The 23314-nt window shown below is 58.9% G+C and overlaps 1 protein-coding gene across 1 annotated transcript; it reads right to left on the reverse strand.

The window, feature by feature from the left end:
• Positions 1-2758: 2758 nt before the first annotated feature.
• SCARF2 (scavenger receptor class F member 2) lies at positions 2759-23309 on the reverse strand. Its single transcript, XM_058816927.1, is given in 12 exon segments — positions 2759-4575; positions 4884-5036; positions 9083-9204; positions 11176-11293; positions 11932-12035; positions 14387-14515; positions 14888-15106; positions 15203-15722; positions 16035-16136; positions 17634-17692; positions 22787-22952; positions 22955-23309. Coding segments are annotated over 12 exon segments (3252 nt in total). The 3' UTR covers positions 2759-3370.
• Between the last annotated feature and the right edge of the window lie 5 nt (positions 23310-23314).

Consider the following 23314-nt stretch of genomic DNA (forward strand, 5'->3'; position numbering starts at 1 on the left):
AATGAATTGTTGGCAGCAGGCTGGCTTTTATTGCTGCTCGCTGGCCAAGCCAAAAACACGTGCTGTTGTCCAACCCAACAGCTCCTTCTCTGCTTTGGGAAGTCAGGAGGAAATGGGAGGCAGATCAGTGTTGCAGTGTTGGTGGAGGAGAGGATAAGCCAAAAGTATCACTGTGCTCCTCTGATCCCATGGATGATATGCTGGTGGAACGGGGTGCTGGTGGCTCCATCACAGCCACTGCCACAACTTCTCCTCAGCCATGGCCACCACATTGTCACCAAAAGCCCTACCTGTCTGTCAGGGTAGGTGGATCCTGCTCTGTCTCTGGGGAAGCAGAATACCTGATTTCTCCACATTATGACTGGGTTCAGCTGGCTTTTCCTTGAGGTCAAAGTTTTCTGCCTGCCCAAAATTGCCCTGAAAAGCAGCTCAGAACAGCAAGTATGGATCATTTCCTGGTGGAACTTACAGCTGCAGGAAAATTGTTTTATGGTTTTCAGCCTCTGCTGATTTGTAAACCCCTGAACAAGACCTCCTCACTGGTGCCTATCATGAGGAGCTGTCAGTCAGAGGTATCCAACATGCAGTGGTGGGAATAAAGCCTGCAGGATGCCTGGAACCTGGAAAAGAGATTCATTAGCCCTTCCTGATACCGAGCTGTGGCAATGCCTCATCCATGTCTTTCCCATGGATGGCATCACAGGACATTACGGGAAGATTCTGAACTGTCTGAGCTGGAAGGACCCTGTTGAAAAAACCCTGGAAGCAACAGAGTACCTCAGGGTGGACATCAGCTTATTGTTTTTCCTCAGAGCAAGGCAAAGCCCATAGTGGGAGCTGCTGGGGAGGGCACAGGCAGATGTCTGAAGGAAGTGTCCAGATGTGGTCTCCTTGTTCAAGAGGGATGTGAAGAAACCGGAGAGGCCTGGACAAGGAATATCAACATGTTCGTGGGGCTGGCACACATTGCACCAGGAGGAGGGGGCAGGGCTGGGCTGGGGGAAGGATTCTGAGAACAGTCAGTGGCTAAGGTCAGAGAATCACAGAATAGCCTGAGCTGAAGGAACCCCCAGGACCATCCAGTGCAGCCCCTGTCCCTGCCCAGTCCCCCAACAATCCCACCCTGTCCATCCCTGGCAGCACTGTCCAAATGCTCCTGGAGCTCTGGCAGCTTTGGGGCCAGGACCATTCCTTGGGGAGCCTGGGCAGTGCCAGCACCCTCTGGGGGTGTTAGTCCCTGTTAATCAGCCTAAATTTCCTCTAACATAGCTTCATGATAAAGTTGAACCCTTCTTGGTGGTGCTGAATGATGCAATGGGGTAAACAGTCACCAGCTGAAGCTTGGAAGATTCAGGTTCAATCTTGGAATAAAATTCCTCTCCAGGAGAGTGCACTTTTATTGCCTGCATTCAACTCCTTTACTTTTCTTTTACTGACCTATGAGTAGTTATCAATCTGAGTGTCTTGGAAGCCTCTTCACTTTGTTCAGCCACAGCCTCTGTGGTGGAAGGAGGGGCTTGGGTGCCATCCCAGGTCTCATGGATTCAGTGTCTCAATTTTTCTATTGATTTTCTCTGTTTTGTATCTGGCGACATTGAGCTCATTCATCCACTCCTTTTTCTGCACTGTATGATGTCCCAGGACTAATTTCAGCCACTGTCCTTCATCTTCCCAAATAAAACCTGAAGGAAAGGGGAAAAGTGAAGGAACTTTGAAAGGTGACCAGAAGCCTGTGAAACAACGCTGTGATGTCATTCTTCAGCTTTGTGTTACGTGATGATGTTTCTCCAGACATGTCAGGTACTGTGCTGGCTCCAGCTACACAATGCTGAGCCATGCCCAGGTGTGGGCCAGAGCCCCATCCCCTCCTGAGGGCTCTGCTGGGCTGGTGGCAGTCCTGGTTCCATGGGGTCTCATTCCATTCTGGTGCTCACCAGCTGCCTCCATCACCTCTGAGATTGCTGTGGTTGACCTTTTGGTCTGGTGGTTTTCTGGGACATCAACCTCTGCTGTGGGAACAGGACGGCTCCGTGATGGGCACCAATGCCCCCAGCTGCCCTGGAAGCCGACAGCCCCAATTCTAGTGTCAGGGAGAGTCCTGCTTAGGAATCTTGGACAGAAGCTGTGTGGGAGAAGCCTCAGCTTCTGGGCTGCCCCTGGGCTTGTCCCAGCCTTGTCCTCTGGCACCATCCTGCCTGGGGCTGTGTGAAGACCCCAAATGCTGACAGAGCTAGCAGACCCTGGGCAGGGGGTTACTCCCATGTCCCCCACATTTGTGTCCCAGCACCCTGAGCACCCAGGGGTGGGCTCTCTGCTCTCTTGAACCTCAGGGCCTGACCCAGGCTGCACTGAGCAGTGTCTGACCACGGGACCAGCAAGCCACTGGGATAACACTGGATACTGGGGGAAGGGAAGCTCCTCATCTTGTCCTCAGGGCTCATCTCTGATGGCAGGTGCGCATGTGTAGCAGCAGCTCCAGCGGGGACCTGCCTCCCATTTGTCTGCTGCTTGTTACCACCTGCCTGTGCTGCTGCAAGGTCATCCATCTCCCCCCTGCATCCCACTCAGGACCAGGGAGCACCCAAGCAATGCTAGGCATGTTGCCTGCCCACGGGAAGGCTGGGGCAGGGACAGATGGCACCCAGCTACGGAAGAAATACATTTTTATTAGGAAAGCGCTCTGCAGAGGTGCCAGGCTCTCTCATACCAAACGAATCCCTCCAACTCCATTGGATGGGATGCAGGAACCCCAAGGGCGTCCACCTCCATCCATAAATAGTGCTTCCTCCTGGCCAGGAGCAGCGCCGCGGCGGAGGGGAGGGAGGGAGGGTGGCATCGGTCGAAACCAGCTCGACCCCACTGCGGCGGGCACCGGCAGTGGAGAGCTGTGCCTGGAGGGCGCCGGGGCAGGGGAGCTGCTGCCAGCGATGGCCGTGGGGCACATCTCTGGCACTGCCCGGGGCACTAAGCAGCAGCTCCCTCCCTCTCCCGTGCTCCGCCACCCCGAGAGACCGGGGCGGAGCGCGGGAAGCGAGCGGCTCGGTTACTGCAGAATATACCGTGGGCACGTCTAGTACAACAAGCGCTGCTTATGCGGTCGATAATACTGCTACAAAAAAAGGGGAGGGGGGGGATACGGCAGACACGGAGCCCCCCCGGGCTGGCGGCTCCTGGGCAGAGAGCAGGAGCAGGGCACAGAGTAAGGGACCGGGTCCTGGGGCAGGGGGCACTAAGGCAAAAAGGGAGATGAGTGAGGTGGAGGGGGATAAAGGGAGGGTCAAGGCTCTTCCAGTGCCCCCAGCCCAGTCCAGGTTCCCACGTTCGCTGGTTGTGCTGGCTAATGTCCTTCTGCCCGGCGTGCGGTTCCCGGTCACTGCACTGCCTGAGCAGGCACAGCAGCTGCCCTGGGCGGCTCCAGGCTCGCTTCCCGGCTCTTCTTCCTGGGAGGCTTCTTAATGGGGGTTTTCTTGGCTGTCTGCTCAGTGGGGAGAGTCTGATCCTGGCCGCTGCCGGCACTTGGCTTCTCCATCCACTTGGGCTCCCCGGCTGCCGTCTCGGCGGCCGCAGGGATCAGTTTTTGCAGATGGGGAGAGGTGGGCAGCAAGGGTTTGCTGGTCTTCTGGCCGCCGGCGGCCGCCGAGCGCTTGGCTTTCTGCGGAGGGGTGGGCTTCTCCCGCTGGGCACCGACCCCGTTCGCCCGGACGCCTCCGTCCCCCTTGTTGAGGCTCTGAGTCTTTTCCTTCAGCTGGGCGGCCAGCTCGGAGGCCAGCTGGGGATGCAGCGGCTCGGAGCGGGGTTTGCTGGCGCCGGGGCTGCAAGGAGCATCCCTGGCGTCCCCGGCGCGCCGCTCCGGCTGGAAGGCGCCCATCTTTCGGAAGGCGTTCTGCACCGCCCCGTTGATGGTCTCCATCGGCTCGGAGCCGGCTTTGCTCCTCTGCCTGGGTTTGGAGGGTGACTGCGGCTCCCCGTAGAGGCTGGATTTGCCCTCGGGCACTCCGGGCTCCTTCGGTTGCTTCTGCGCTTTCTCCTTGCTCCGGGCACCGCCCTTCTCCTCCGCTCTGCCCTGCACATGGGCCGACGTCTCGCTCGGACTCCTCTTCCTCTTGGCCAAGCCCTGGCCTTGCTCGGGGCTGCCGGAGCGGGCGGCCACTTGCCCTGGGGACTGGCTGGGCGCCGGCAGCGAGTTGGACTGGCCAGAGCTGTACCTGCCGTGGATCCAGGAGATTTTGGGCTTTGTGGCCGGGTCTGGAGGACGGGGCTTGGTCCTTTCCGGGGACGGCGGCTTCCCGGGGCTGCGGGGCTCCGCGCTGGCATCCTCTTCCTCCCTGGACTGCTTGGAGAGGCGGGCGACCCTGGCGTAGAGCGCGGCGCCGGCCGAGCCCGAGCCGCAGGAGGAGCGCTCGCTGTCCGAGGACTTGAGCAGGGGGGTCTCGCTGCTGTCGGTCGGGAAGGCTCTGACAGAGCCCGTCTCCTTCAGGAACGTGTATTCTCCTGCTTCCTCCCCGCTGATTGGGGCTACCAGCTTGTCCCCGGGGCCGGCAGGTGTCCCTCTGTCCCTGCTGTCGCCCATGCTCTCTGCGGGAAGACAGCACAGCAGCGTCAGGTGGGATGTGCCTGCGGGGAGAAGGACTGGGATGCTCCCGCAGGACAGTGTCCCACCAGTCAGGCTCCCAGTCAGAGATCTCCTGGCTCTTAACCCCGGAGCAGCAAACGCTGGAGGAGGGAGCTCTGAAACCACATGGGAGGCATGACTGGAACCTGCACTCCTTCCTGGGGCACCAGGAGCCAGGGTGACACGGCCCCACCATGCAAGAGGGACAGCTCTCCATAGAGCACGCCCCTGGTGCTGTCCCCGGAGTCCCCTGGGCATGCACCCTGCTCACCTTCATGGGGCACACAGTACACAGGCCCCTCGTCCGTGGTGTCAAAGGAGGAGAAGGAGCCGCGGGACGACCACGATGGGGAAGGCTGCTCCACCACAGAGGGTGGCTCAATGAAGCTGCAGTTCAGGGTGTTTTCCAGGTCATGGTGGGCCACTGTGAGGGCAAGGAACTGCTGTCAGTGTCAGTTCTGCCAAACCCCCCAGTCCCTGCTGCCAGCCAGGAGGGTGGAAGCTGCACAGCCTCCCCACTGCCCAGCTTCCTGCAGGGACAGGGACAGGGACAGCCTCCAAGGCATGGGGACACCTTTTGCTGCACAGTCCCACCAGGTCCCCCAGCCAAGTGTCCACAAAAACCATCAAGCAGCAGTGGTGGTGCCCAGTATCCCCCGTGCTTGTGCTGTGGGCAGCAGAGTCTGTTCAAGCCTCACACTTGCACCTGTCTCTGTCTCCAGCTGCCCAAATTGAGGATTCACATGGTGAGGGACAAGCCACCCAAACCCTGGGTCCCATGAGGACTTGGTGAGTGTCTTGGTGGTCACCCATGAGCTGTGCAACCCAGCACAGCCACCCTGCAAAGAGGGTCCTGGCACTGTGACTGTCCCCTTCCCAGGGAGAAAATTAGCTGCTGGCTTTAATTCCACTAATTCCCACTTCAGCATCACTGTCTGCATTTTCCTTTTTCATGTGCTTTTGCACATGGATTCAGGATGATCAAAGGAAGCCTGCAGCAGAGGGATGTGCATTTTCCCTATTCTGCCATTTTTCAATCCCTTTGCCAGCTTCTTCCCTCCTGAAGCTGAGTAGGAGCATCCCTCCCTTCACGCCCTGGCACTGCCCCTCTGCCAAGGGGCCACCCACAGAGAAGCAAAGTGGAAGAGAGAAACCACCAGAGGAAAAACTGTGTTAATAAAACAAAACAGAGAAGTTGAGCAGTCAGGAGTTGTCTGGGCTGCAGTGACTTTTTTTCAGCTTGATATATTTTTAAGGTTTTTTCTGCATAAGCTCATGTCCCAACACATCCTGAGGTGCTTCCCCAGGTGCCCACAGCTTCAGCAGCCTCCTCAGGTACCCACAGAACTGAGGCAGCACCCAGCTGGGAGGAGGGACCGATCCTCCCAGAGAGCCATGCAGCAGGAGATGCACTTGTCCCCATCGCCTTCCACTGGCTTTTGTTCCCTGGGGCAGTGACAAGCCGCCTCCAAAGCAGAGCAGAGGCTTGCTTTGGATGAAGGGTTGCAAAAGGGTGGTCCCAGAGGGCGCTGGCACTGCCCAGGCTCCCCAGGGAACGGGCACAGCCCCAAGGCTGCCAGAGCTCCAGCACTGTTTGGACAATGCTCTCAGGCACAGGGTGGGACTGCTGGCATGTCTGTGTAGGGCCAGGAGCTGCACTGATGATCCCCGTGGGTCCCTCCCAGCTCAGGATAGTCTGTGATTCCATGGAAACCCCATGCACAGAGAGGCTCCCAGCTGTACATGGCTATTGCCAGGTATTTTTAATCTTTGAACATCCCAATTGCATCCCAGTCATGCTGCAACGGCCTGCCTGGACTGTTTGAACCCTGCAGCACATCCCTGATTTACAATAAAATAACTTTTAGAGTAATTGGGATGCCCACTGGAATGTTCATCCTTTACTAGGGAATGTGGCTTCAGACATGCGGGGCTGTGTAAATGACAGCAGCGCTACACGCTCACCCATGCACAGTTGGGCTTCTTAGAGCAAGGAGAAACAAAAACCCAAGCAGAGATATTTAAAGAGCAAATGGCCCAGAGAGGGGGAGGCGGCAGCTCCAACATGGCTTTCCTTGTAATAAAAACCAAAAAGAGAAAATTAAAAGCAGCCGTCTGGAAGCGGATGAAGGGAGATGCTTCCTGAGAGGAGGCGTGCCGGGGCTGGGACTCACAGCCACGAGGCGACTCCAGGACTGCAGGGAGACCCATGACACAGCCAGATTATGAAATAAGGATATGTAGTGCACCTGGAAGCTTTGGGAGGCTTGGGGTCTCCAGCATGGTTGCCAGGGATTTTTCTTCCCTGGCTGTTGGGGCTGAGGGAAATGTGGATGCTTCCCACATATCTCTACCTGTCACTGCTCCCCAAAATCTCCCGGAGCCACAGCATCAGGAAACAACCCCAGCCCTGCCTGCACAGTGGCCAGCTGGTCTCAAGACTGGGATAAGGCAGAGAACAACCATGAGAGAGGGATCCCAGGGTCCTCCTGGCCATCCCCTCCCGCTCATCCCAAGCTCCCCATGATCAGCATCACCCTTGGGGCTGGCTGAGCTTTGCTGCTTGGGGAGGACACGTGGTGGGGTGCTGGGCTCAGGTTAGCCCTGGCATCTTCAGGGTGACCTGAGCAAATCCCACACACAGGGGTACCCAAAAGCTGGCCCTGTGGCTGCTGGTGCCAGCCCAGGGTGGCCCTACAGGCTTCCAGCTCAGGGGTAATCCCTGGGGAGATGCTGTGGATCCAAAACTGGTGCCAAGGCTGGGGAGCAGTTTTGAGGGAGGACCCTGAGATTCCAGGCACCCAATGAGCTCTAGTGGGGCTTCAAGACCTGCAGTCCCACCTGGGAATGTTCTACCATGAGTAGGCTTGTGCTCACTGGTGTTTGAGCCCAGAAGAGAAAACCCACCTGGTGTCAGCAAACACATGGCCAGCACTGTGGGCAGATCCAGAGTGACCACTGCCTACACCAGTTTCACTGTGACATCCCCACAAGGTCCAGAGCTCCTCCAGCACTGACCCTTGGGATGGGGTCCTTCAGTAACGCTGGGACCCCCCTGCTGGGGCAGGACCAGCATGGGGAACCGATGTCCTCGGCAGGTGGCCACTGGCTGTTGTGGCTTCCACAGGTGTGGTCATGATGTGGCAGCCTGGCCACTGGGCATCGGGGAGGTCACTGGGCATCAGGGGGGCAGCTGCTACAGGCAACCCAACAGAGCACTGTCACCTCGGGGTCCCCAGAGCCTGTGGGACCTGCTGGAGCCCTCATGGACCCCACTGTGCCACATAACACAAGGCAAGCCCCGAGCAAAGCCTTTCCCTTCAGGGAGATGCCAACTCTCAGCTCCATGACAGACTCCAGGAACAGCCCCAGCCCTCTGGGACCTGAGACCATCCTGAGCACCCTCAGCCTTTCCTTGGGCTGCTGCTGCCCCGTGTACACAGAGCAGCTGGACTGCTGCCAGCCGCCTGCAGGCAGCCCCCCTCACCCTCACTGCACACAGGCACCCTCTGTCCTCCCCAAGCCCTTCCCTGGCCCCTTGCACAAACACAGCCTCTGTGACCCTCTGTTATCCTTGCAGCAGGAATGTTTCTTGGGCCCTGGCACACCCTGCTCCAGGTAGGGCTTTGCTGTGGGTTGTCCCCCCAGCTTGGGTGCTGAGTAGTGCCTGGTGTGCTGGGATGGGGGTCACCTCTGTGTCCTGCCTGGGATGAGGGATTTAGCCTCAGACTGAGCCACTGGTGCCAGGACATGGCCCCAGGGAGGGGCTGGGCTCAGGAAGGGGCTGGGGTTGAAACCAACCCAGCACAGGGCAGGGATTGCTGCCTTCACACACTGTTTAGTTAATGGGGTTGCAGCAGATCCCCGGCTCCCCATGGTAGGAAGAGTTGCAAGGAGAGTTGCAAGTGCAAGGGACAGCATTGCCCAGCTGCTGGGATGCAGGGGGTCCCCAACAGCCCTGACAGTGCCAGGCCAGGGGCTTTGCCAGGTACGAGCAGCTCCCTGCAAGCCAGCTCTGTGCCTGGGTAGAGTGTGAAGCTCAACTCAAATCTCTGCCCCTCCATCCTCAACTCTGCTGCACATGGCAGGAGGGAGGGCATCTGCCCAGTTGCTCTGGCTCCTGGGCTTACTTCAGGATCAAAAGCACTAACAAGGTATCCTGCTGCATGACAGGGACCATTCCTCTGCAGGAGAACCTTGGGAGAATAAACCCAAAACTACTCAGCAGAGCTCTAGAACCAGGTACAGCCTTTGCGTCCTCACAAAGCAAAATGTGCTTGGACATCCAGAAGCTGCAGACAGAAAGGGCTGAGCTCCTGCGAGCTCACACCAAGCACTGAAATGCTCCCAGGGATCTGTGTGTCCCTGCCACTGCCCTGCCATGCTCACCACCCTGCTCTGAGCCACACGTGCTGCCCTGACAGGAGTAAAACCTGGCTCTCTGCACCTTCCCCAAACCCAGGGCCTTACCCATGACCTTGGGCAGCTTCTGGCGGCGCAGGGGGATGCGTGGGAGCTTCATCCCAATCCGGCTGAACCGCCCACACAAACGCCTTGGAGGCTTCTTGGCTGCTGCTGGGTCCTGGCTGGAGCTGCAGAAAAGGCAATGGCACTGTCAGAGGCGCTGCTCCCTGACTGGTCCGGCTGTTTGTCTCTGCCCAGACACGTGTAGGATGGCCCTGGGACAGCCTGTGCTCCAAAGGAGTCTGGACTCTTCAGATTTTCAGTCTTCAGATTGTTTATTATTTCTTATCTATAGAATTTTCCTTCTGCCCAACAGAGGTCTGACCAGCAAGGCAGCCAAGGGCACTCTGACCTCCCACTGGGCGGTCGTCTCTTTTTATACTAAAAACTATGTACATCATATTTACCTTTATTTCCCAATACCTTTCACCCGTATTAGCAAGTGCACCTTCACCAAGGACCAATCCCAAAGTGCCAACATCACCACAGAAAATGGATGACAGGAAGAAGAAAGAAGAAGGACAAGACACGCCCTGATCCCTCCATCTTGTCTCCATAACCCCCCTGTACCAAAATCCTAAAATCTATATTTTCACCCTGTGAATAATTAATTCTTACACCATTCATCCCCAAGTGATTCTCTTGTCCTCAAACAGGTGGCACATCCCTTGCAGGGTCAAAATCCAACCACCAAGCACTCCTGGCAACATTCCAGGATTTCCAAGCCCCCCCCCAAGGGTTGTCTCAGTAACTCTGGACATCCGGAGTGATGTGCTGAGTTCCCACAGCTCCCCTCCTGGGATGGGGACAGCCTTCATGGGCAACAGAGACAGGCAGCAGCTCAGGGATGCTGCAACTGCACAGGGGTTTTGGAGTGATAATGGGGTGGATGAAAAGCAGGGGTGTGCCCAGGCTGAAGGAGTTGAGGACCCACAGAGGCTGCTGCCAGCCCCAGGAACCAGCTTGCATCACACCAGGATGTTGAGCAGTGCCACGGAATGGTGGGAAGGTTGGATCCAACCACGGCTATTGGCAGTGCAGCCCCAAGATACCCGCAATGTCTGGTCAAGACCCCAAACCTTAAAAAAAAAATCATCCCAACCCAAAGCCAAACATGTGGCTTCTCTTTATTTGCTCTGTGGTTTTGAAGCCTCTTGGGGCCACGTTTTCAAGCAATTTTCCACAGCCATGGGAGTGACTTTGTGAGTTGACTCAAGGTAACCTGCAAGGGACCATGCTGGGACAGCTCCACGGGTCACCCAGTATCTGGGGACACTGAGGTCTGGGCACTCTGGCGCCATTTCCCCTCTCCCTGGGCCATTCCTCACCTGATGGGTTTGTGCTTTATCTGCAGGATCATTATCTGCAGCCTGCAGGCTCTCCAAACCAGCTGTGTCTGGCTGGCATTGAGCTTGCAGGGCTGCAAGGGGAAGCTTCTGGAAAATTCCTGTGCAGTGGCTGGTGGCACGAGGGGGTGTTCTCTACATCTGGAGGAGCTCCAACAGTCCTCTCATCTCTTGCTGAGCAGCACAAACCTTTCCCCCTGCCTTGAGTCTGTCCCCATTCCTATTATTATGGTAGGATGTTAACCTGGTGCTTCTAAAATGCCGTCAGCATCCCAACCCTGCTGCAGGAACCCATCCTCCCAGCTCTGATCATCCATCCTCATGTGGGACAGTCAGCATCCCCCTGTCCCCTAGGCCTCATCCCTTTGCCCAGGGATTTGTTCTGAAGGTTTTGGCCGTGTCGTGTAGCCCTTGCTGTGTTTCAGGGCCCCCTTTGCAGATCAGCTCAGGACCCTAGTGACTGGAGGGGACTGGGCAGGTGTCCATGAAATGATGGCCCACGAGAGAGAAACAAAGAGCAGGAAGGTGCTCCCCTGGAAGGGCTCACCCTGAGTGCCTCCATCAGCCTGATGATGCAGCAGGACTGCTCAGACCCTGTACCCACATGGTGTCATGTGAGCAGCACAGTTCTGCCTCAGTTTCCCTGCACAACCACTGTCCCAGCACAGTCTCTGCATCCCCCTGTCAATCCCAGAACCCACTGATGTTCCGCATTCCCAGCCTGCTGAGATCCCTCCTGTCCCCAGCACTCACCCGCTGGCCTCGTCCTTCTTGCGGCACACGCAGCAGCAGCAGAGCAGGGAGAGCAGCAGGATGAGCAGCAGCGCCAGGAGGGCCCCAGCCCCGATCACCCCCATCCTCTGGTTGGCCTCTGCAAGGCAGACCCATGGCTCAGCTCGGGGCCAGCCCACGGCACAGCCCAGCCCATGGCAGAGCCCAGTCTGTGGCAGAGCCCAGCCCCAGTGCTGGCACTCACCCATGTGGCACAGCCCAGCCTGTGGCCCAGCCCAGCCCCAGTGCTGGCACTCACCCATGTGGCACAGCCCAGCCCATGGCATAGCTCAGCCCATGGCCATGGCAGAGCCCAGCCCCAGTGCTGGCACTCACCCATGTGGCACAGCCCAGCCTGTGGCCCAGCCCAGCCCCAGTGCTGGCACTCACCCATGTGGCACAGCCCAGCCCATGGCATAGCTCAGCCCATGGCCATGGCAGAGCCCAGCCCCAGTGCTGGCACTCACCCATGTGGCAGAGCCCAGCCCATGGCACAGCCCAGCCCCAGTGCTGGCACTCACCCATGTGGCAGAGCCCAGGCCGTGGCACAGCCCAGCCCCAGTGCCTGGCACTCACCCATGTGGCAGAGCCCAGCCCATGGCACAGCCCAGCCCCAGTGCTGGCACTCACCCATGTGGCAGAGCCCAGGCCGTGGCACAGCCCAGCCCCAGTGCTGGCACTCACCCATGTGGCAGAGCCCAGCCCATGGCACAGCCCAGCCCCAGTGCTGGCACTCACCCATGTGGCAGGCGCCCGTCAGGGGGTCGCAGGCACCGTCGTGGCAGCTGCAGACCTCAGCACAGTTGGCTCCGTAGCGTCCAGGAGGGCACGTCAGGTTACAGCTGGAGGGAAGGGCTGGATGAGAGCAGTGCATCCCCCAGCCCAGGCACAACAGCGGGAGCCCTTGGCTGCCAGCTTCTCCCAAACCCTCCCTGTCCCAGGGAGCAGCCTCCGGCCTGCTCCGACACAGCTTCTCCACACCCTGGGGAACCCTTAACCCACAGGGACCAGGAGCCCATCACCCATGCGATGGCTTTGCCCCATCACTCAAGGGATTTGGCCCAGCTGATCTCAGACACTCTTACTGCTCTCTGCACGTCACTTCACCATCAGACACAGTAATTAGGAAAGGTCATCAACCCAGCAGTCACATCTAAAGACACCCTGATGTCACTCACAGGCATTCCAGCTCAGCTCAGTGGTGATGTGGCCACTCCAAACCCCACCCTCCACCAAGCCAGGCAAAGCCACAGTGGCCACAAGCTGGGAAAGTGCCCAGATTGACATTTTTTTGCCTCCAAGAAGGAAAAACAACAGAGCAGCCCTAAGACCCTTCCAGTTTGGTTATGCCTGGTGCCAAATCTCCACTGCTGGTAAAATGACTTCCTGGTGGTGTCATGGAGATGAGGGGGACAAGCATAAATGGACATCAATCCACAAGTCTCAGGGGTTGAGCATGGAAAACATGGTGTCAGCAGATCCATCCCAACCTGTCTCCCCAGCCATGGGCCAAGCACCGCAGAGCAGGACCCAGCTGGAGCTGGGACATGTTGGCAGTGTTGCTGGGCACCAAATCCTCTGCCAGCTGCACCCCAGCTGGAGGGGCTGCAGCTGGACGGAGCCAGTGGACCCCAGCCCAAACCCACTCCCCTGGGGACACAGCTGCCCCCAGCCCTGGGCACCATGCCCCGAGGCTGCTCAGCCCATTTCACACTCCAACAACTTGCAAAGTGCCACCTTGGCCAAGCCTGGTGCCTGCTGTGTGCCTGTCATGTGCCTGCCAGGATGGGTGCTGAGCTCCTGTGTCTGCTGTGCTGCACGGGGCAGCTAAAGCAGCAGAAGAGGAGCAGGGATAGTCCCTCAGCAAGGCCAAACCTCTCACCCCACCACTTGGCCCCACAGCTCTGCCCCAGGCTGGGATTTTGGGAGAGCAGAGGAGGGTGATTTTTTTCCAGGAGAGTCCTGATACTTCTGGGAAAGACAGAGAAGATAAAGTACTTTGTGAACACAAAAATATTTTAGCAGCTGCTCCTTTAGCGTGCTCCTGACACAGAGCTGAGAGGACATGCTGTACGGCAAGGAGGTTGCTTGTGCCTTCATTGCAGAAATGCCCTTTTTAGCAAAATTGTACCCTGCTGACAAAAACACTGGTTTGGATATAGTGGCAGGGATTTGCCTGAGCACCCAGAACATTCCTGAGCCTTCCTTACTGCACCACTTGGCACAGCTCAGCTCAAGGTTCCAGCACCAAGGCTGCATCCTGAGCATTCCCCATCCCCACCTTCCCAGTGCTGTGCCAGGGTCTCAGAACAGGTTAATCCACACTCTGCCCTCTGGCATTGTGCTGAAAGCATCACCACACCCCCCCTAGTAATATTAGGATCTTATTTCTAATACCCCTGAGACCCTCTCACCTCTGCCTTTCCTACCAAAGGTGGCCATGATGCCCAGGCTGGGCATCCTAAACCGGTGCCAGTGTCCAGCAACTGTTCCAGAACCACAGGTAGCTGGCAAAGCCCCACCACACCACCCCCCAAAATGCAAATGCTCTCTGTTTTTATGCCTTGAGTGAAATGCCAGCATGGGCAAGATGCCAGCTCTAAATCCCCAGTCTCGCTGTCACCCTCTGTTAATTGCTGGGAAAACCTGAGCACCACGCAGCAGGACCTGGGGGAACTGTCTGCATGTCCCAGCTGGGTGAAAAATGCTTTCCTCATCTTTTCACACAACATTTCAGTCCCATGCTGAGAAAAACTACCCGAGGATGAGTAGACCCTCATTGGCCCTTGTGCCCCTGGAGCTGGGGAAGGAGAAGGCCTGGGGAACCCAGGGGTAGAGCTTTGAGTGGGAGCCCCCCAGGAATGCCATCCCTTGTCAGGCTGTTTGTAATTCTGTGATGTAGTTTTCTCTCTGTTTTTGGATAGAAATTCCACCCTTGACTTGAAAAACCCCAACAAAACACCACTTTTTGTTGATTTGTTTTTGCCAAGCAGGCCTTTTCTAAAGCACAACACCCCTTGCTGCTCTGTGAGCTTGTCCTTCCCCCTCTGCTCACCAATCATCGCCCAAGAGCGCTTCTGCTGCAGGAAACCTCTCAGCTGGCAACAGCACAGGGGGCAAGGGGGCAAGGGGTGCCCGAGCATCACCTGTGCCATGAGGTGCCCCCAGGCAAGCTCACCAGTGCCTCACTTACTATGTGCCATGGGAGCCGGGGTGGCAGAGGCACTGCCCAGTCTCGAAGTGGCACTGGCCATTGACGCAGTCGCTGCAGACGAAGGCGCAGTTCTCCCCATATGTCCCGTTCCGGCACTTGGTTTCACACCTGGGAGGGATGAGGGCAAGAGGCTGGAGCACTTGGGAACCTCCAGCATCCCTCCACATGCACAGAGACAGGGCTGTATATCACCCTGGTGGCTTGTGGTTTCTGAAGCCAGGAGAGGGGTACAGGGATGGACTGAGCCCACTGACACGGCCATGGAACTGGAGGGAGTCTGCGGGACCCCTGCCTATGCCCCTCGGACCCTGGATGGGTCAGTGGGGCTCAGCTCTCAGGCTGGGATGCTCTTCTGCAAACTACCGTGCCCAGGATCGGTTCCAGGGCTGCAAAACCATTCAGTGGCCCCGTTCCCTGGGAGAATCAGGGAAGTCAGGCACTGCTCTCCCAGAACCCAGTGCTGCACCCAGCTGCACTCACCGGTCTCCGATCCAGCCTGGATTGCAGTGGGAGCATTTGCCATTGATGTGATTGCAGGTGTGGCCATCCTTGCAGGGGGGACAGAGCTTCTCGCAGCCCTCTCCGTAGAAGCCGGGTGAGCAGGGCTGGTCACACTTGGTGCCGTTCCAGCCCGCCTCGCACGTCAGGCAGCGCCCATCGGCCACGGTGCACGGCTGCAGGCTCTTGCACTGCCCACACCTGCAACGAGGGGAACCCATCACCCAGCACGCCCAAATCCTCCTGCTGCCACCTCCCAGCGGCGCCGGATCAGAGCCAGCAGCGATGGTCACTCACCGCCTCCTGCAGCCCTGGCCGTAGAAGCCGGCCGGACACGGCTCGCGGCAGTACTTGCCCCGGTAGCCCGGCTCGCAGGTGCAGGTCCCATCCACCTGGTTGCACTTGCCCTTGTAGCACTGGCAGTAGCGGTCGCAGCGGGGCCCGAAGGTCCTGTCCCGGCACTGGCAGCGCCCCGTGAACTGCTCGCAGGGCGAGTTGTTGCAGGAGCACTGGTTGTTGCAGCCACGGCCCCACCAGCCCGGCTGGCACAGGCAGTTGCCTGTCTGCTGGTCACACTGGGAGTTGTGGCTGCAGTAGCAGGAGCTGGAGCACTGTGGGCCCCACCAGTTGGGCTCGCAGGTGCATTTGCCCGTCCTCTGGTCGCACTTGCCGTGCTTGCAGAGGCAGATGTTCTCGCACTTGGGGCCCCAGCGGTTGAGATTGCAGGTGCACTGGCCCGTCACGTCCTCGCACTGCCCATTGGGATGGCAGGTGCACATCTCCTTGCAGTCGGGACCCCAGAACTGCCGGGGGCACTCTGTGGGGAGAGTCATCAGCCTCAGCACTGCCCGCTGGGACAAACCCATGCCAGGCACCAGTGGAGCCCTCCAGTCCCCCCAGCACCTCTTGACCACAGTCCTCCCTCTCCTCCCCGCAATGCACCGGATCTAAGGGGAGACCCTGGCAAGAGGACAATGCCCTGGGAAACACAACCAGGGGACAGGCAAGGGCAGAGCTGGAGCATTCACAGTTCCATCCCTGATGATCTGCTCTGGAAAGTTACCCCAGGATGAGCCAGGTCCACCCTGGTGAACCCCCTGAGGACACAGAGGCGCCCGCCAGTACTCACTGGTGTCGCAGTTGGCACCAAAGTAGCCGTGGCGGCAGCGGCACTCGCCGGGCCTGACGCACACCTCGTTCTCCTTGCAGGTGAAGTTCCCCTCGCACACGGCTGTACAGATGGACAGACAGCAGCCATGAGTACCAGTGCTTGTGCCCTAAAGGCCCCCAGGCCCCCCCAGAGCAGAAGAAGGGCTGTGCAGTGACCCTCTGAGTGCTGCTGAGCTGCAGCACTGTGCCATCCTGGCAAGCGGCTGCCCGAGCTGGATGGGCCCCTTTGCAGAAAAATGCCACCAGCCTCCTGTCACCCAGCTCAGTTCCACCTCTGCCACCAAGAGAGGATGCCACCCATCCTAGCCACCAGCCTCCTGCCACCCAGCCAAGCCACGTCCCTGCCAGAGGCTGCACCCAATGGTGCTGTCCCAGCTCAGCTCTGCATTGCTAGAGGGCAGAAGGGGACACAGAGTAGAGGGGTTGTGGGCACTGTAATCCCAGCACTGCCTCTCCCATGTGGCCACTTGCCCCCAAAGGCCACCAGCCACTCTCCTGCCCAGGGGATCATGCTGAGACCGATGCCTTGAGCCAGCCAAACACAGGATGTGGTGCAGGCAGATCCCACACCGCCCTGGACAAGCTTCCTTAGGCACTGGGACAGGGAGAGACAACCACCCATCCCAGCCACCTTACCTGGGAGCTGTTAGACCTACGGTGATGGATATTATAGAAATCCCTAAAATAGACAGATTACACAGGTTAGGAGCAGTGAGTCTAAAGGTTAGAGCAGGTTTGGGGGCAGGAGATGAGAACAGCTCACTGTGGCACAATCCTCCCCCCACTGTCCTGCCAGATCCTGACCTTCTCCCCTCCAAGCAGGCACATCCTGCTCCCCACGCATGCACTGAGTGGTTACAGGGCTCATGCACAGTGGGTTAGTTGGTTATGTGTGCTTTGGTCCCAGCTGCAAAGTGTCACCTCCAGTTCCCCTGGGCTGCGGTGAGCCCTTTGGCCGGCTGAGCCTGTGGGGGAGCCCCAGAGCAGCTGCCTCCACTGTGGTGGCAATGCAGGGAATGATGCTCCCAGGGTTCCATGCTGAGCATCCACGCTGGGCTCACTGTGGCTCCCAGTAAAAAGCTCTGACACCTTTTAGGGCCCCAGCCCAAGCTCAGGGGTGTTTGGCAGCCCCAGCAGCCTCTTCCCAGTGAGGCCACCAGAGACCACGTGCCTGGTGTGGGCAGCTTCGCCTTCACGCTGGCTCTGGCTCAGGTCCCCACGCTGCTGCAGCATCTGTGAGGATTTTCAGCCCCATCCCTGCAGCTGCACCTTCACCCTGGGGGACACTTCACTGTCCCTTAGGACCCCGAGCAGCACCCCCAAGTCCTCAGACCCAGAGCTGGCTGGTGAGGAAAGAAACCCCCCCAGCTCTGAGCCCTGACACTGGGGCTGAGCACCCATTCCATCCACATGGTGTTGGCCTGGGGCACTGCAGGGAGACAGGACAGGGAGTCCCAGCCACAGGACACATCAAGGTGGCTCCTGACAGTCGTGGTGAGGCCAGGAGGGCTCAGTGAAGGATGGGCAGAGCCCAGTGAAGCAAAATGCTGGTGTTTACCTATTAAACACTCGCTCCCTTGTTGCCTCCATCCCTGGCAGCACACGAGAACTGAGGAGCTGCAGGGATAGAAAAAAGCATCACAAATAGTTACAACCCTCAGAAAGTCCTGGCCCTTCCCAAAAACCCACCAAGAGCACTGAAGCCATGATGGTAAGTGATCCTGCTGGGAGTTTCTGCACCTCCAAAGAGGAAGAAGAGCTCTTGGCTTCTCCTCCAGCACACAGAGAGTTAATGGATCTGCTGGGGGATCCCACGGATGCCCCACCAGCCACTAAGGTGATGCTAGGAGTGGGAATAGGACCAGTTTTTCCCATTAATGAGTGATGAAAAAGCAAAAGTCATGGGTGCAACCTCCACAGTAAAAAAAAATCCAAAGGCCCTACCCCCCCTCCCACCAAAAAAGAAAAAAAAGAAAAAAAAAAAAAAAAAAAAGAAAAAAGAAAAGGGAAGGCTCTAAATGTCCCAGAGGAAAAGATGACTTGAATTGCAGGCCAGTGCTTTGTGGCCTGGGGATGGAATCCCAAAGGCAGGTTGGAAGCACCTGGCTGGAATGGCTGGAACGCAGCCAGCTCCCAGGGAGTGTCCCTGTGCAGAAGCAGGGGAGGCCAACTGCAGGCAGCTGGAATGTGTCCCTGAGCTCTTGAGAGTCCTGGAGTGCCATCACCTCCAGGGACTGCCGGGCACAGCATCATCAGGCAGGGCATTTTTGGCACAAGCTTGACAAGGATGGGGGCTCAGACCCACCCAGAGGCTCGGCCAGGGATGCTCAGCTCTCTGCTGGGAAGGGACACGCGGGGACATCTCACCCACACTTCGTCAAAGAACCCCCCAGGCAAATGTTTGGGGACTCATGATGCTGCTGTTGGGGGTGGGGAGTGCACTCCCTCCCCATGACCCGACAGAAATCTCTGTCCATCCCTGGAGCCACCCACTCATCCCTGGGGTGACCCACAGGGAGGCAGCGATGCCGGAGGGTCGCAAACAGCCCCGGCCGCTGCCGCAGTCAAGGGAAACTTCACCCGGGCTGGGCTGGCGCTGCAGCCTGGAATGCATCTGGCTTTTTCTTTTCCTTTTTTTTCCCCTTTTCCTCTTTATATGTAACAAATGCAGAAGAGGAGGAGACAGCGAGGAAGCGCTCGGCCGAGCGCAGCGCGGTCACAGGACCCGTGTGGCTGCCAGACCGCCCGTCCCGTCCCGTCCCGTCCCGTCCCATCCCGGGGCTGCCAGCGGCGCCTCGGCCCCGCGGCCGCGCCCGCCCGCAGCACCCACCGGGACCCCGCGGCGGGGCCGGCGGCGAAAAGCTGCAAAGGAGGCAGAAAAGAACCACAAAAATGATTCAAGGCCTGGAAAAAATGCCTTGCAGCCGGCGCCCGAAATAGCTCCATCTCTGCAGCCTGTGGAAGCAGCCCCGGGATGCTGCAATGGCAGCGGCACAAACACCCCCCCACAGGGACCCTCGGGCTCAAGGGGGGACTCTGCTCCCGCCGAGCACACAAGGGGTTAATGCACGGGGTTAAGAGCAAAGGGGGCCAACCATCAAATCGCTTCCCTGAGGACTGGGCAGGCCGGAGTCAAGGTCCTTCTCTGCAAAAGGCTTCCCAAAAATCTTTGCCAGCTGTGCTGGGATACTCAGGCAGAGGTGGAGAAGGGCCCGTGGTGCTCTTGCCCTCCCATGGCATGGCCAAAGCCTCACTGTTGCACCTGGACTTGCTTTCACCAGTCCACCCTTTAGAAATTCAGTTTGGTGGCTTTAGAATGAAATCATCACAGGTTTACCAGAGGAAACCCTTCCACCTTGGAAACCTGCCTCCAACAGCTCAGCCTGGCCACCAAAATGGGCATCACCTGAAACGTGCCAAAAAATATCCTTTGTGATGAGTTGATGGTGGGGAGCTGGGAGTTACTGGGAATGGTGGCAGGAGGGGAAAACTTCTGCCATGAGCTGGAGGAGGTAAGCGGCACCACAACCACCCCAGCTGGGAGCAAGCCCACCACCTCACAGGATTTGGGCTTATCTGTTCCCTGATAGCTTATCTCTCCTTGCCTGAGCCTGCTGATGGCCTCCCACACCCTGCTCAGCACCCATCTCATTTATCAGCAGCTTTGACAACAAATAAACTTGGTCCTGTGGCAAGGAGAGGTTCCAGGATGTGGCACTGGAAAGCCATTGCTCCCAGCGGGGTACACGGACTGGTCCCAGCACAGGCAGCCCACAGAGGGGCAGTGCTGGCCACAGGTCACCAATGCTCATCAGGGTGTGGGACTGAAACGTGTTTCATGGCCTCAGCTCCTTGACAAAGGGCTTCTTCCACATGCCCCCTGACCACTGGAAAACTGAGAGTTGTGTTTAAAAGCTCGTTCCTGACCCACACGGACACGGCACTGCAAACATCCATTCTGCAAATACTTTTTTTCCTTCAAAGCACTACAAATGCTGAGGAAAAAAAAACAATGAAAAGCTGCCTCTGAGCTGTGGCTAGGGCTTGAGACCTCAGCTGATGTGGAGGAAAAGGAATGGGCTGTGTGCAGAGCTGGAGCTGTCACCTGCAGGGACAAGCCCTCCATGCCAGGGTGCCCCTGCCCCATAGCCATGTCCTGCTCATGCTGAGCATCACTGGGATCTCAGCTAATGATCCCAGGCTTTTCACAAAGGCAGAATATTTTTCTTGTGGATTAGTATCCTACAGAGAGGCCTCTGAGGCAGGAGGGGTGGCTCCTCAATCAGAGCAGCACAGCCTGCCCTGAACAATGAGGAGCAGGCTCACATCCCTGGAAGCAGGAACAGGACTCTGGGGCTCAGCTGGGAGCTGCTGCATGTGGTCCCATGCGAGACCACCCAGCTCAACCCATGGATGGAGCTGCAAAGGAGCCCTGCAGACACCCAGCACAATCCTGGTGCTCAGAGAACCACTGTCACCCTCCCCGTGCCCACTGCTTCTCCATCCCCGCCCTACTGCTCCTTCCAAGCATCACCTTAGTGCTCATCTTCCTCTGTGCCACCCAGCTGGCACACAGTGTGCCTGGGATAACTGGGTCCCAGGCACTGGCACTCCCCAGCTGATGCCAGCTGCAGCTCCCTGACACCAGCCTCAGGGTGCAGACAGACAGACAGATACCCAGGGCAGGCAGGAATAGGATCATGATCATAAATAGAAACCCTTTGGGCAGAGAAATAAAATTAAAGACCAAAGGAGAAGAGAATGTTAGCAAGAGAGCAGGACAGGGTCAAAGCAGTGTCCAGGCTGTCACCACTGGCACCTTTGGTCATACCAATGGGAAACCAGTTATAAAAGAACTTCAAATTTAAGGATAAGTTGAATTTAGAACACAAAAGAGCCCCAGATATGCCCTTTTCTTCTGCCCTAAATTATTCCTTGAATTTCTACTTGGGATCCAGGTCCCAAGAAGTCACACAATCCTGAGCCCTCTGAAACCCACGGTGGCATCTCCACAGGATGTCTGGAGGGGCTTTGCAGAGGTAAGGGCCCAACAAGCTCCAACAGCCTTGGGTGGAGGACACTGGGACCTCCTCCCAAAGCCACCTCCAGTCCCAGTGCCCCTGGCCTCAGGATCTGCAGCATCAGGGCCTTGGTGCCACTGGGGTGGGTTTGGATGGCAACGTGTGGAGAGTCCTCCATGTCCACTGTACACAGCAATGATGGGGGTGGGTGCTGAATGAGTGGGTGGAGAGGGACGAAGGGTTTGCAGAAGGGTGAGGGATAGAAAATGATGCAAACTTCATCTGAGCTTCCTAGGGACTGTCTCTGTCCCATCACCCCAGCCCCTAGGCTGACTGCAGGCCCCAGTCCCGCCAGAGGATGGATGGACACAACCAACCTGTCCCACTCAACATCCAGTGCCTCTTTCACAGCCATGGCACCCACGGGGGGCACAGTGAGTGAGGCTGAGCCCATGGTGCTGGTTCCACACCTCCCCCGCCTCCATCCCTGGGGATGAGGGGTCCTTGTGCATGGGGAGAAGCCAGGCCCCTCACGCCCAGCATGTGGGGCAGCGTACAAGGAGCAAGGTGGGGACACCACTGGAGCTCCCTGTGCCACCCCGAGAGGCAGTGGCACTTTGCTGTGCAGATCACTCCCTGAGGAGGGACGGCTCCCTGCTGCCCAGGAGCAGCACCGGCGGGAGCTGCGCCTGCTCTGGCTCGTGAAATGCCTCCTTAGGAAACTCCGGCTGTAATTTGAGGAGGGGGCACCAGCGCCCTGTGGCCCTGCTGAATGGAGCCATTATGCGGCCCCTCTTGCTTGAAGCACATGTTTTCCTTGTGGACTGGTCTGACCTCACAGGCGAGATGTAAAGGTGCATTTATGGCCTGGGCCCCCCATCAAGCACGGGGGATCCAGCTCTCCCAGGCGGGAGGCAGGGACTGTGGGCTCTCTCCCCTCTTGCTGGGGCCAGCCTGGCCCGGCAGCCTGGGCAGACCGAGCCTGAGTGCTGCAGAGCAGCCCAGCTGAGGTGATGCTGCCCTGCAAAGGGACCTGTGGGACACTGGGAGCCGGGAGAAGCCAGTGCCATCTGCCGAGAGCCTGCCCCAGCCCGGCAGGCAGAATTTGACCCCGGGACAGCTAGAGAGTGCCAGCAGCCACTTTCTGAAGCCAAACACTAGGGTCTTGGGGCTGCCAACTCCACAATCCCCAGCAGCCTGGGACAGCTTCACCATGATACCCAGAGCATCCTGCATCCCATCAGCCCAGGGTCAGCAGCACAACCCGATCCCCGGAGACACCCGGGACGGGCTCCCCAGCGCAGATCTTGCCCCAGGGATGCAGGATTGCCCTCTGTCCCTCTCACGACTCCATCCCCAGAGACACCCAAACCCAGCTCCCTACAACAGAACCGGCCCCGGGCATCCACGACTGGCTCCGGGGGCATCCCGGACCGATTCCCCGCAGCCCCCCGGGGATCAGGAGCAGCCCCCACGTCTCTGCCCCGCTCGGGCTCAGCTCCCCACGCTCTCCCCGCTGCCGGCTCCCCCCGCCTCAGCCGCGCACAGGACGGACTTTGTCTTGGAAGGCGCCCAGCGCCGCGGCTGCCCGGGATGGGGGATGGACCGGCGAGCCCGTCCCGTCCCGTCCCGCGGCCCCGGTGCCGGGGGTCCCGTCCCGCCCCGCACACCTGCCCGGCCCCGCTCCTACCCGGCGGCCCTGCAGACGTTCCTGCCGCGGGGGCTCAGCTCCTGGGCGGCTCCGCGCCCCAGCACCGACAGCAGCAGCAGCAGCGGCAGCAGCGCGGCCCCGGCCCGGGCGCGGCGGGGCGGCCGCAGCCCGCGGGCCGCCATCAGCGGCGGAGCGCCGGGGCCCAGCCGCAGCCGGCACAGCCCCGCCAGGGCCGGGCGCTGCCCCCCGCTCGCCGCCGGTCCCCGCTGCCGCTCGGCGGGCGGAAGCCGCGCTGCGATCGCTCCGCCGCCGCCTCCCCCGCGCCCCTCTCTGCGGCGGCGGGAGGGGCTCCGCCGCCAGCCAGGAAATTCCGCATTGGTTCCCCTGACGGCGGGCCAGGCTCCGGGGGCCGCCGCCGCCGCCGCCCCGGCCCCGGGCAGCGCCGCCCCGACGGCCCCGAGAGGCTCCGCCGGGTGGGCAGCGCCGCTGGAACCGGGGAGGATGCGGAGTCCCGGCTTCCAGCGCAGCCCGGGGGTCCTGCAGCTCCCGGGAGTCCTGGCATTGCCG

This window comes from Ammospiza caudacuta, chromosome 18 (genome assembly GCF_027887145.1).
Source record: "Ammospiza caudacuta isolate bAmmCau1 chromosome 18, bAmmCau1.pri, whole genome shotgun sequence".
NCBI lineage: Eukaryota > Metazoa > Chordata > Aves > Passeriformes > Passerellidae > Ammospiza > Ammospiza caudacuta.